Source organism: Macrobrachium nipponense, chromosome 33 (genome assembly GCF_015104395.2).
Source record: "Macrobrachium nipponense isolate FS-2020 chromosome 33, ASM1510439v2, whole genome shotgun sequence".
Classification (NCBI taxonomy): domain Eukaryota; kingdom Metazoa; phylum Arthropoda; class Malacostraca; order Decapoda; family Palaemonidae; genus Macrobrachium; species Macrobrachium nipponense.
The window spans coordinates 30,920,109-30,934,342 of NC_087219.1; the positions used below are offsets into that span (position 1 = coordinate 30,920,109).

General features: G+C 42.8%; 1 protein-coding gene across 1 annotated transcript in view; it reads right to left on the minus strand.

The window, feature by feature from the left end:
- Positions 1-14,234, minus strand: part of LOC135203062 (death-associated protein kinase 1-like) — a gene marked incomplete in the record, with an annotated part of 212,619 nt that overhangs the window by 164,895 nt on the left and 33,490 nt on the right. The window contains 1 exon segment of the mRNA XM_064232667.1: positions 5,673-5,746. Coding sequence (XP_064088737.1) covers positions 5,673-5,746 — 74 coding nt within the window.

Sequence of the window (14,234 nt, forward strand, 5' to 3'; positions counted from 1 at the left end):
AAAGAATTCCAGTCTGGCCCCGACTGGCGTCTGAAGGACGAGATCTTCATTTCGCTGTTTTGGGTTTGATGAAGCTCTTCCTCTCGAAAAACCTCTCCCTCAGGAGCTGCTCTCGAGGGGGGTGCCCCGCGAAAGGGTTTGACTTTCTTCGGGGGTTTGCTGAATGTCGAAGTGGAAGGAACTGCTGGACGTCTTGAAGACTGTACCAGAGGTCCTGGGTCGCCTTTTCTTGCAACTCTTTGCAAGATCCTTTACCATAGCCTGGGGGAAGAGATGGTCCGAAAGAGGCGCAAAGAGCAATTCCGCTTTCTGAGCGGGAGATACCGACTTAGCGGTGGTAAAATTGCAAAGCAGTGCTCTTTTCTTCAGAAAGCAGCTTCCAAAATGAGAAACTAGCTCCTCCGAACCATCCCTGACGGCCTTGTCCATACATGACAACACGCTGGACAGCTCCCCCAGACTGAGAGAATCAGGACTTCTAGACTGAAGGTCTAAAACTCCCAGACACCAGTCTAGGAAATAAAAACATTTAGGGTACGAAGCAGTCCTTCAAGTGGTGGTCAGTCTCACAGGAGTCCAGGACACCTTAGCAGACGATAAGAGAGACCTCCTCTGAGCGTCCACTAAACTGGAGAAGTCACCCAGGGCGGACGAAGGAACCTTTACTCCCACGTCCTCCTTGGTCTCATACCACCAAACCTCCTCTTTCCCGGCGAGTCTAGAGGGTGGATGGGCGAAAGTGGTCTTGCCCTGATCCTTCCTTCTAGACATAAAGTCTTGAAGCTTCTTAAACGCCCTCTTGGTCGACAGCGATGTCTTCATCTCGACGAATTCAGGGGTCTTAACGGTCTTGGAAGACGAAAGTTGAGAGGGAGGAGACCTAGGGGCTGCCGGCTGGAACTTCTCCCCGAAGGCTGAACGTAACAGCCTAACAAGAACCTTGTAGTCCGAGACAGCTGAAGCTACCGGCTGTTCTTCTTCGACGGAACTCCCTGGACTACTAAGTTCCCCTTCCTCCCTAAGAGGAACTGGAGAACGCCCATCAGGAGAGGGAGTACGTCCAGCAGTCTCAATCCTGAACAATGACTTCCGTTGGTTGGAAGTACCCGCTACAGGTACGGAATCGCCCCTTACGTCGATCCTTAGAGGGACGGACATCTTGTGAAAGAGGAGCGTCCTTAGAAGCAACGGGAACTGTCTTAACAGACACGTCCCTACGAGAGGAAGCGCGAGCTTCCTGACGGAGAGGCGCCAAAAGCGTCCTGCTTAGCCAAGCAAGCGTCCTGCTGAGCGTCCTCAAAAGCGTCCTGCCTCGCTCGAAAAGCGTCCTGCTCGAACGGTGAGCGTCCTGCGGAGCTCCTCAAAGGCGTCCTGTCGATAACTCAAAGCGTCTGTCTTCGAACGCCGAGCGTCCGTGCCGAGCGTCTCAAAGCGTCTTGTAGAGAGCGCAAAGCGTCCTGTTTAGAACGCCGAGCGTCCTGCCGAGCGTCCTCAACAAAGCTCATGAACCGAGAGCGCAAAGCGTCCTGCTTCGAACGCCGAGCGTCTGGCGAGCGTCCTCTCCTGAGAGAGCGAAAGATACTCGGAGAACGAGAACGGTGACGATCCGGAGGAGGAGAGAGAGACGAGCGAGACGAGAGAGAATGAGGCTGCTTGTCCTCTTGACGGGCAGCCGAACGTCCTTCCTACGCTTAGGCTCGACTGCTGCTGGGCGAGTCCTCTGAGCCATCAGCGACGTAACTGGTCCTGAAGGGACACTAGGATATCCTCGTAGGTGACGAAGGAGCATAAGAAGGGGCAGGACTGAGCCTGCGAGAAGGCGAGGGGCGAGGGGACGCCTCCTTCCTTCTAGCAGGTACAGCTATCTGCCTCTCAGGTGAACACGCCTGTGCGTGGAAACCAACGTCCTCGTCGGTAGAAAGCCTTCCTCTCTTCTGAGGAGGAAAGGCGTCATAAGCGTCCTCTGACGAAAGAGGAGGACATAGGACGTGAAGCGTCCTCAAAGCGAAAGGTCCTTTTCAACGGACGCGAGTCTCTCCGAGCGCTCCACCCTTGCGCGGGGAGGACGCTTCGGAGGACGAAAAGCAATCTTTTCAGGACACGCGCTCGTGCGCGCTCCTTGGCAGCCTGGGATTTAGTAACAAGGCCTGCCGAAGGGACGCCAGATCGGTGGGGAGCCCCCGTAACCCTCTTGTTGCGGCTTTCGACATACCCACTCCCTGAGTCCTGGGAGTCCGATAGAGGTCTAGGCCTAGAGGGCATTATGGGACCGATCTGACGCCCCCTCCACAACACTAGGGCACTAACACAAACTTTCACAGGGCCGGTTTTCTAGGGCCAAAACTTTAGATTCGAGAGCACGAATAGATCCAGAATCAGAGAAAGGGAGTTACCTTCTCCAGACACAGCACTGGGGCCCGAGGCAACAAAACAGGATTAGGCTGAGCAAAATCTACTGGTGTTAGAGGAGGAGAAATGTTACTATCCTTACCTTTAGTAGAACTGCCCTTGGAGGAAGACCTCCTGACTCTATCGCGCTCCAATTTACGTCGATAGGTCTCATACATCTTCCATTTATCATCATCCAAATCCTTACATTCATTGCACCGATCATCAACCAAGCAAACATGCCCCCTGCAATCCATACAAACTGTGTGAGGATCAACTGAAGGTTTAAGAAGCCTCACCTTACATTCACTCCTCACACACACTCTGAAACTTCCAGTACTTGATCCCGACATCATGTACACAGAAAAGCCAATCCAAAATCAAAAACCAATCCACTATTACGCGTGCCAATCCAACAATCCAGAAGTCGATACCAAAAGTCAATCCAGATAATATTAAGCGAGATAATCAAAAATCCTAGACGGAGGTACTGCAAACAGTTGTTTGCAGCACAGGCGACAGAAAAAATATGAATAGAAAATGGGAATGGTTCCTGATATCCGCCTCCCAGCGGCGGGAATGGGTAACTACCACCTGGCCGCCCCACTACGTGTGCCGCGAGTTTTGAAATTCTGTCGGACGTCAGAAATACAGCTATATATATATCTGACAGGTAAGTTTCATGAACAAATTTAGCAATATGGATAATATAAAGAATATCTCAAGTAGATTATTGACTAGGGATGAAACAGCAGCACTAGGGCTAGGATTAAATTTCTGTGCAGGGACTACAAACAATATTAACATAGAATTCAACAGCAAGATTAACTACCTTAATGTTGAACATTACAATGATTTAGCCCCTTTTCTCAGAGGAGTGATGATAGGGAGTAATGAAAGCAAACTTGGAGATATCTTGCCAAGGAGATTTAGTATCGCTCTGAGGGGATTAAAAAGCTACAGAGACATTAGAATCATGAAAGCTGACTAAGGGGGTAGTATTGTTATCATGAATAGTTCAGAATATAGGGTTAAAATGTAAGCTACTAGATGATGAAACTACTTATGCTAAAATAGAGAATCCTCCAACATTCAAAAGCTCAGAATACCTTTATCAGAATGTTAAGAAAATAATCAGTAGACTAGGTAATGGGGAGGACATGCTATGCAATAAATTATTCTCAAGTAAATTACCTGAACTTGCATATATATATGGCAGACCCCAAAATACACAAGGAGGGCTGCCCACTATGCCCTATTGTTTTCTAGTAGGAAATCTCCTAACAAAAAACTTAGCTGTGTGATTAGCTGGAGAACTAGGAATATACTTAGGTATATTTCAGAATCCCATATTAAACATTCATTTTCATAAACAAAGTTAAGAAAAAGAATATAAAGGGACACATGGTTTGTTTTGATGTAGTAGCATTATTCACCATGTCCCCTTAGATAAAGTATTAGAATTCCTTCAGAACTAAACATAATGAGGTATTTTCAATCCAAACATCGAAATAGGCGTCTTCCTTGAGTTGATTAAATTGTGTCAGTGATACTTATTTCACGTTTGAGGGACAAGTTTACAAACAGATATATGGAGTAGCTATGGGGTCCTCATTATCACCTATACTCGCTAACATCCATATGGAATATTTCGAAACTAATCTAAATCCTAATGTTAATGTCCCTAACTTAAAACTGCAAAGATGGTGGAGATATGTGATATTTTTGCTATTCTGCAAGGGGTTGAAAATGAAATAGAAACTTTTCTAGATGAACTCAATAAGTTTGATAACAATATCCAGTTCACTTTAGATAAAAGTAACAATAATAAACTGCCCTTTTTAGACATACTCATAGAAAGAAAAGAAACAGGATATGAATTCAGCACATATAGAAAGCACACACATACAAACCTCATATATTCATTTCTTTTCTTTTCACAGTCATGATATAAAAATATGGGGTTCTAACAGGTTTATTTCTTAGGGCAATGAGAACATGTGACCCTTGCAAGATAGAACAAGAAATATATTACATCGGTAAAAGCTTCAATGCATTAGCATACCTGGAATGGTTCAGAAAAAGGGCACTCAACAAAGCAAGAAAATTTTTTTACAGAGCAAATGTAGAGAGTACATGGAATAAAGAAAACAAGAAAATAGTTGCCCTCCCTTTTATGCCTAAAATGAAACAAATCACTTCAAAAATTAAAGAAAGTAAATATAAATTTGTATATACCTTTGATAATACCGTAAAAAACAAAGTATGTAAAAATAAATTGGAAGACAGTAATACAGATGATGTAGCTGGGGTATACATAATCAATTGCAACAATTGTGGAGACAGATATGTGGGGTAATCTGGTAGGGGAATAAGGACTAGAAACATAGAAGGGCAGTACTACTTAACTCTCAGGGGAGTGCTATAGCTAGACATTGTTGGGAAAATGACCATAGGATGGATTTCAAAAACAGTAGGCTTATATACAAAAGCAACAAAATTAGTCACAGGAGGGTAGTAGAAGGTGCACTCATCAGAGAGATTAAAGTAATAGAAGGAAACAAAGGTTTTACCTCAGAAGATCCCATAAGCCGAGCTTTGATATTAAAAGAAGCTAAGATTGACCCTGCTGACCTGGAGATTAGGTTTCCTGCCCAACAGACTTTTGGTGACCACACCCTTACCTCAAGGATTAATTCCATTGACCATCAGCTCAGGATATCAGAGCGACAAGAGGGGATTGGCAACTCTCAAGGAAACCAGACCAGCCATCACATAAATGACAGCTCAACGAGAAGAAGTTCCAGAAGACTGCTGGGCCTTGACCCAGGCTAACATCCCAAACATCTCTTGAAAATGGGCCACAGATAGGGCCTGAAAGTACTCGGTGTGTAGTAAAACTAAATGTAAATACTTAGAAGTAAACAAGTTACAAAGAGATTTTGTGGGTTTCTTTTTCAATAATATCATTATTATTATCATATTAAGAAGATGAAACATATTCATATGAAACAAGCCCACATGGGCCACTGGCTTGAAATTCAAGCTTCCAAAGAACATGGTCTTCATTCAAACGAAGTAACAGAAGGTAATGGGAAATAAATAAAGCAACAATTACCCGCAGTGACTGACCAACGACTATTTCCATACGTAATTTGCAGACTCAAAAAAAACCACTAATGATTCTCCAACTAGTATAATTCACTTACTTTCGAAGAGTCTACCTTCTCACTCATGTAAAGGAGATTGCTTAATTGTACTTTTTTATCCACATTTTACTTTACCTTGCATCCTTCACTAACAGGTGAGAGATGAAATCCTTGGCTAGATCCGAAGTCCCAGAAAAAAATTCATTTTCAAAGGAAATGTATAATCGACAGCCGTTATGTTGTTATAAGTTTTCTTGCTGAGTATCACCAAGGAATGGAGAGGCACCAGACAGCCTGTCAAAAGTTATATAAAATGATACAAACCAACACAATATTAACTTGTCTCTTTCAAAAGAATATTACTAAGAAAGAACTATGCATTCCCTTCAAAACAAAATCCAGAAATGACTTTGCAACATGAAATTCTCTAACACTTAAGTTTATATAGGGAGTTAGTTTATATATGTAGTTTTTATTCTTATTTAAAGGTTTACAAAATGACCAAAACTTAAAAGTGAGCAGATGACCTAATTGTTATCCAGCATTCTAAAATGCATGCCACCACAGATTTCATTATAATGATAAAGAAGGAAAATAATGAAAATTAAGATCACTTCATGTACCTTAATCAAAACAAAATAATAATTCCGAGGTTATCAAAAGATAAGCTCCTTAACCGTAAACAAGTATCGATATATATTCATTTAAATTAACTTAGGACAATGTAAAAGGAGTACCTATTGAAAGATTAATTTTTATGTCAAGGGATGTCCAAAATCAAACACAAATATTCTACCTACAAAACTCAGGTTAAATAAAAGAAACAAAAAATCATCAATAATTTAGATTCTCATTAAAATTTATGTGCCACTGAATCCTAAAGTTGCTATTCCCCTATCATAAAAACAAGAGGTGATCTAGATCTGCCTACATAATAATGTCCACCTAGTATGTGAAGTATACTGCCTATTTTTTCAAGTGCTATGAGTTTATACCTCATGGGCAATAAAAGTTCAGAAAGAAAACAATTTTTAGAAGCTATAGAAAACCTCCTGTAAAAATTCTTTCCATCAAGTGTAAACTATAATGTGCCAAAAATGATAGATAGAGTCAAGGTAAACATACATCTCATGCATAAATATCTTTCAGGTGCATTTCAGTGGTAAGACAAATTACTATGCACCAAATATCAAAAGCTACTGACATGTGTGAACATATCCCATGTGTGAAAACATATGAAAGTGTTAAAATGTGCACTAATCAATATCATAAAAATTAAAAGTAATCAAAGACTCCATACAAAATGCTTGATTTTCAAGAAAATAAACCTCTTTGATAAAATACTTGTCATTAATATTGAGGGACCAAAATACTGTAAAAGAATGGTGCTTATTTTCCTATCCCACCCAGTGGGTATTGCAGAAAAAATTAATAGTAAATATGTTGCCTTCAAGAGTTAGAAATATTTGAGAAAATTACATATAAAGGGAAGGCACAAACTTCCATCAAGAAGGCAAAAATGTGGGATTCAAAATATGTTATTGTTATAATACAATTAAGTTTGTTCATACTTACCTGGCAGATATATATATAGCTGTATTTTCTGAAGTCCGACAGAATTTAAAAATTCGCGGCACACGCAGTGGGCGGCCAGGTGGTAGTACCCATTCCCGCCGTGGGAGGCGGATATCAGGAACTATTTCCCATTCCCTTTTCTATTCATATTTTATCAGTGCCACTGTCTCCTGAGGGGAGGTGGGTGGGCACTTTAATTATATATATCTGCCAGGTAAGTATGAACAAACTTAATTGTATTATAACAATAACATTTTGTTCATGAAACTTACCTGACAGATATATATATAGCTGAATCCCACCTTCGGATGTGGGAAGAGACAGAAATAGGATTTTTTTGGGAAACTAAATTAAGTAGATGATATACATCTTGGTTCCTCACCTGTTAGCATAGCCGACTTCGTGATTACTGTCACCAAAGTCTACTTCTGCGTTACTAGAGTTGCCAGCGAGGTAGAGACCTGTAATGTGGTGCGCTCTAGATGATCTGTCAACGGGGGCGTGACCACAATGTGACTAGACCATATGACCATACTTCTGAGGGCACCGAAGCTAAAACCACCACCTGACCTAACCTATCAAAGTTAGTTCCATAACTTCTAGGCTAAACAAAAGGAAAAGGAACGCGCCTCAAGCGACCAACCCTTCAAAGTTTTAAAAGCACACCTATCCCTTTTCTATAGGATAGGATTCGTGTTGCTTCCTGCCCCCAATAATATATCTACGGAAATGTATGGTCCTAGCGAACTTACAGATCTCAAATGTCGTCTTCACATCCCGTCGGGAGTGTGAAGCGAACACAGAGTTGCTTCGCTAAAGCGTGGCACTCAGGATGTTACTGAGTGTCATGCTCTGTTGAAATGCTTCCGAGGCCCGCGCCCTCACCTCTTGAGCATTCATATTAAGAAAAAATCTCAAATCTTTATGCAAACATAATGAATGAGACCTCTTAAAAGAACTCCTTGCTATAATGCCAGGGTTTTTCTTGGACATGAACCAGTCTGGTCTTTTACGGAACACCCGCAGATTGTCGGGAGTGTGAAGCGAACACAGAGTTGCTTCGCTAAAGCGTGGCACTCAGGATGTTACTGAGTGTCATGTTCTGTTGAAATGCTTGCCGAGGGCCCGCGCCCTCACTTCTTGAGCATTCATATTAAGAAAAAATCTCAAATCTTTATGCCAACATAATGAATGAGACCTCTTAAAAGAACTCCTTGGCTATAATGCCAGGGTGTTCTTGGACATGAACCAGTCTTGGTCTTTTTACGGAGCACCGCAGATTGTCCGTTGACCTTGACTTTCTATAGTTTTATCAAGATAAAAACATTGAGAGACCCTACAGGGCACAGGACTCTAATGCCCTTGCCCAATAATTTGTGCCATACCCTGGTCTCCAAGCCTTCGGGTCAAAGGGTTAGACAGGTTTTCGTTCTTATCAAGAACGGAAGGCTTAGAGGACAGACCGCATTATGTCCTTTAAAGCCAAAAACCTCTGAAGATTGGCTAAAACCTCACTAACCCTCTTTGCCGTGGCTAGAGCGGTTGGTTAGAATATAGCCTTTCTGGTCACGTGTATTAAGTTCGCAGAAAGGATAGGTTCGAAATGCTTTTGGCATCAGAAACTCAGACTACGTCTAAGTTGTCCCATGCCGGAAAACCTTTGATCCAGAGAATTTCAAGATCTCCACAGACCTCAAAGATCGTGAAGCTTTGTTGTTTGACAGAACCGAATCTCTGAGCCTAGAGGCCGTCAACAAACATATTTGCATATTCTACAATAGTTAGGACTTCTAGCTTTATCTCATACTTCAGACGGAAAGATAGAAACCATAAGGAAATTCACAGAGGTCGAGTTGGAGGAATAGTCATTTCCCTTCACTTACTCCAGAAACGGCCTCCTCCGATTGAACACTGAAAATAGGCAGCACTGCTTTGCCTTGGCCAAGAGACTGCCATATCTTGAAGATCTTATCGCTATGTACCGTTGAAGACGAAGGTAGATATTGAATGCAACCTACGTCTTCACAGACGAATCGAGAGAAGGATTCTCAAGATTCTGAACCTGTGCTTACAAATGACTGAAAACGCTAACCGCTATTCATTGCTGTCGGTGAGAAGTGTAGGTTGCAATGAAAGCGGGGCGTTCTTCAGTAATGAAAACACAGGGTGGGGGAGGAAGCCGACCTGAAGGACTGCTTCTCATGGGTCTGAACATTTGGAAGTAGAGCTTGTCCAGGTCGGAGAGTAGGCGATGTCTTTATGACATATCTGTTAATTCGGATGAACAATGAAACAATTGTACACCTACGAATATGAGATATTTTAAAGACAAACTCAGATGTCTGCAAAATCATTCGCATTATCAGTGCGATGCAGCGGGAGACTTGTACAGACTTCTGTTACCGTGCGGTAAACAGGAAATGAATAAGTCTAAGAGATATCTCTGTTGAAAATTCTCGCAATAATCGAAGGCGATGGAATCTATCGTCACAGCAGTAGATGGTCCTTCATAATTGCGAGAATCCCCTTTAATCAGAGACCTAAGTCCAAGATTGTTTGGGCAGAGATACGGTTCGGTAGGCAATCAAAGCAGGGGAGAGAGAGAGAGAGACATAAACAACCGTGCATCTCGGTAGGCCCAGCTGATACTGCGGCTATCAGGCACGGCAGTTCAATACGCAGTAGCAGAGCCTGAGCTCCCGCTGACTCGTCATCCTGACTTGCCAGGTAATCCATATTCCACAAAGGAATGCGTTCGGCTAGAACCACCGAGCATAAAAGATATGCTCGAGCAATTATATTTTAGGCGAAACGAATTTCGGTAAATATAAAAGTTGAAATGGTGTTGTCGTGACAAAACCATAAGTATATAAAATTGAAACAAACTCCTGGGAGGTTGCAGGCAACCCCGAGTTGCAGTTCAATTAGAATACTTCTCGTCTAAGTCGCAATCCGTAGAAAAACTAGGATATGCGCCCTACCCCTCGGACAATTCAACTGCTTAGTAGAATCATGTCGCGAGGTTAATATAAGTAGTATATTTATAGGATTCTGAACAACGATCTCCATCCTAAATTCTTTCCTTCAAGAAAACAAAATAAGGATTGGAGATCGACCACCTTCGATCCTCTATCAAAAGAGAGTGAAGGAGAAGTCTTCCTCGAAGGAAAGCTTCAATGGTGAACAGAATACTAACTGCCTGAGTTGCCAGCTACTCCCTTTACGAAGGAATAGGTATGATATTATCGAGCAAAAGGAAACTCTCAAGCAGGCGTATTTAAACGAAACAGAATTCGCTAAATACAGAAGCTGAGTTGGTGTTGTCGTAACAATACCTGAAGAGTTGTTCTTACTCCGAAAACTCTTGGAAGGTTGAAGGGAGTGTCAAATAAATACATTAGAACAACAGTTCTTTCGGCTTCTATCCGCAGAGGTAAATACGATATGCGTAAATGACTTGACCCATGCGTTAGCAAAATGACGCAAAGATAAACTACATAAGTATTGTAGTAAATTTGAACATCAAATTCTCTACTACATCTTTCCTCGACGAGGAAGAGAGAAAGAAAGGGAAACCGACTGTCCCAACGTTCTAATGAATGAGACTTTTTTAAAAGAAACTCCTTGACTCTTTTGCCAAGACTCTTTGCCAAGAAAATTTTGAGTAATATTCGAATAGAGATCATCAAGAGAACCGAGGATCGAAAAGGACCGTTCAATGTTCTTATGATATTGGCATAAGACTTCCTGGATCTAGTCTACAAGTCTTTTTCTTACTCCCCGGATGAGCCTCTGAAAATGAATGAGAGCTCTTCCGAAATTTGTAATGAGTTTATCCGCTTAAACGATAAAAACGGTAAAATCTATGACAATGAGAAACTACCCCATTTATGAGGGGTCCCCCACTTAAATGACAATGGGGGTGAAAACGTCCTGACTTGACAAAACTATTAGCACTTTGCTAATAGGGGAAAACCCTTTAACATGACCGAAAGTCACCCAGGAATCCGAGTATATAATCTTCCCGATTCTCAAAGAAATCGATGAAGAGGAAAGAGGGATCGAAGAAAAAATTCGGGTATGTCTTTCCGCTAACTCGAATCCTTTTTAAAAAAATTTCGTAAAGAAATGTCCTCAACAGCAAATAAGACGCCTTCAACAAGTCTTTTCTCTCGCAAAGCGTCCTCCGCCGAGCTTCCACCGAAGCGTCCTGGCGAATGTCCACAAAGCGTCCCTCATAAGCGTCCTGCTGAAGCTCCCTAAAAGGTCCTGCTGAGCGTCCTCAAAAGCGTCCTGCCGAGCGTCCCTTAGTTCCTTGCTTACGGCCTGGAAAGCGTCCTGCTGAGCGTCCTCAAAAAACGTCCTGCCTTAGCTTACGAGCGCTGTCTGAGCAGAGAACACCAAGTCTTCTGAACGACGTTCCAGAGAGGAACTCGTTGAGCGCCTTGATGCATGCAAGGCCCGCCAAGAGGCGTCCTGGCGAGCGACCTTGCCAACATCTCAATGTTATGACGAACCGCGTTTTGCGTATGACTTGAATATTTTTAAGGGACGTCCTCATGCGAGTCTCCATGGAGAGCCGCACGCTGGCTCCTGAAGAGTGTGAACACTAAAGAAGATGTATGGCTTTCGTCTTCCGCAAGGTGCTTGCCGAGCGTCCTGGAGAATGTCTCTACTTACAGGACGTCGAGCACCTCCAAAAGCTTCCTCACGTCTAAATTGCCCTTCTTATGCAGACCAGAGACATAAGTTGTTTTGACTGTGCAAAGCAGCTTGCCGGCCGTCAAACTTATCAGCTTGCTTTTTCGAAGTAAAGCGAACGTTATAACGTATACGGAGCGCCATGAGGAGAGGAGACGAATACTGAGTTGCTCCTCCAAAAGGTGGAATCAAGAATGTCCTTGATTACCAAATTCTTTTGGAATGCTAGCGAGGTTGAAACAGCTCTAACTTCATGAGCGTTCACTCGCAGGAGGCTCAAATCACTCTTCTGGCAAGATGAATGAGCCTCCTTTAATAATGTATAAATGATGTATACATGAGCGTTCACTCACAGGAGGCTCAAATCACTCTTCTGGCAGATGAATGAGCCTCCTTAATAATGTATAAATGATGTATACATGAGCGTTCACTCGCAGGAGGCTCAAATCACTCTTCTGGCAAGATGATGAGCCTCCTTAAATGTCCCTTAGGAAAAGAGCCAGTGCATTCTTCTAAAAGGGGAAAATGTGGTCTCTTTACTCTTTCATCCTCTCGTGACGAGAGAGAGGACGTGAAGCGTCCTCTTCTCTAAAGCTTCTTTAGGAGGCGCGAGTCCTTCCGAGAACTCCAACCCCTGTGTGGGGAGGACGCCTCGGAGGACGAGAAGCAATCCTTCAAGATTCGTGCACGTGCTCGATCTTCGGCAGCCTGGGAAGCGACATCAGGACCTGCCGAAAGGAAGCCAGATCAGCATGAAAAACCCGTAACCCTCCTTCGGCTTTTGACATGCCCTCTCCCTGGTTTCCTGGGAGTCCGACAGAGGTCTAGGCCTAGAGGCGTTATGGGGCCGATCTGACGTTCCCTCCTAACGAGAGAGAGGACGTGAAGCGTCCTCTTCTCTAAAGCTTCTTAGAGGGCGCGAGTCCTTCCTTCCAGAGCTCACCCTTGCGCGGGAGGACGCCTCGGAGGACGAGAAGCAATCCTTCAAGATTCGTGCACGTGCACGATCTTTAGCAGCCTGGGAAGCGTCAACAGGTTCTGCCGAAGGGACGCCAGATCGGTGGGGAGCCCCCGTAACCCTCTTGCGGCTTTGACATGCCCTCTTCCCTGAGTCCTGGGAGTCCGACAGAGGTCCAGGCCTAGAGGCATTATGGGGCCGATCTGACGCCCCCTCCACAACACAAGGGGCACTACACTTCACAACACTGATTGGAGAGCGAGCACTTTAGTCTAAGATTACTTGATGTAATCCTCTAGCAGACACTTCTTCTAGGCCCGTAAGCCATACCACAGGGTTAGGCAAAATAAAAACTACAGGAGGTTAGAAGGTTCATTATTTCTAACTTCTGTTTACTGTGGAGGAAAACTCCTGATTCTAACACGCTCTAAAATGCGTACATGAAACCTGCTTCTTCCGTAATCAGTCACACATTACACTAATTACATTGAACTTATGCAAAGAAAACATGTAAACGTCATATCTACTAAGTGAGTGTCTACCGAAAGCTCCGGTAGCCTCACCTTACCTGCAGACAACAAAGTCTGAAACTAGGCTAACTAGCTTCAGACATCAAATGCAATGAAATTTACGATAGCGTATGCCTAGCCACAAATCCAAGATAATCGAAAGAATAATTAGGATACTTAAGCGGCTAATGAAGTTTTCAAAATCCTAGGCGGAGGTCTGTAAACAGTTGTTTACCGACCGGCGACAGAAAAAAATATGAATAGAAAATGGAATAGTTCTGATATCCGCCTCCCACGGCGGGAATGGGTACTACCACCTGGCCGCCCACTGCGTGTGCCGCGAATTTTTAAATTCTGTCGGACTTCAGAAAATACAGCTATATATATATCTGTCAGGTAAGTTTCATGAACAAAACATAAAATGTATGCCAACATTTGGTCAAATATATCATTCATTCAATTTCCTTATTCTTTTTGACTGGTGATGGTTTACTATCATCTTTATTGCTTCTTTTGTATATATTTCTGTCTTTTGTTCTTGTTCAGACAACTGGTAGCTCAATAACTTCCTGTCATTAACATTTGACTTTTAGCTTGTTCTAGGCCACTGAGATACTAAGATTTGACTACACTGAATGCTTCATACAGATTCTATCACATTTCTTTCTTCGCTAGTCTCCTCTGTATTTTTCTAAGTTTTGTGATTCATTGCTTTATTTAGTGTTTATTTTAGTTCTATTTAACATTTCTGTTTACCATATTCTTTCATGACATTTTGATGAACCGCTGAAGCCTCCGACTTTCAGTTCTAATGTAGCCTCTAAATAGGTTAGGCCTATTCTATTTTCTATCATCTTTACCGCTATAGCATAAATAATTTGGATCTTGCATCATGAAACTGACTCAGTTGACGAAAAAAAAAATTTGTGTGCTGTAATTCCATCATATTACATG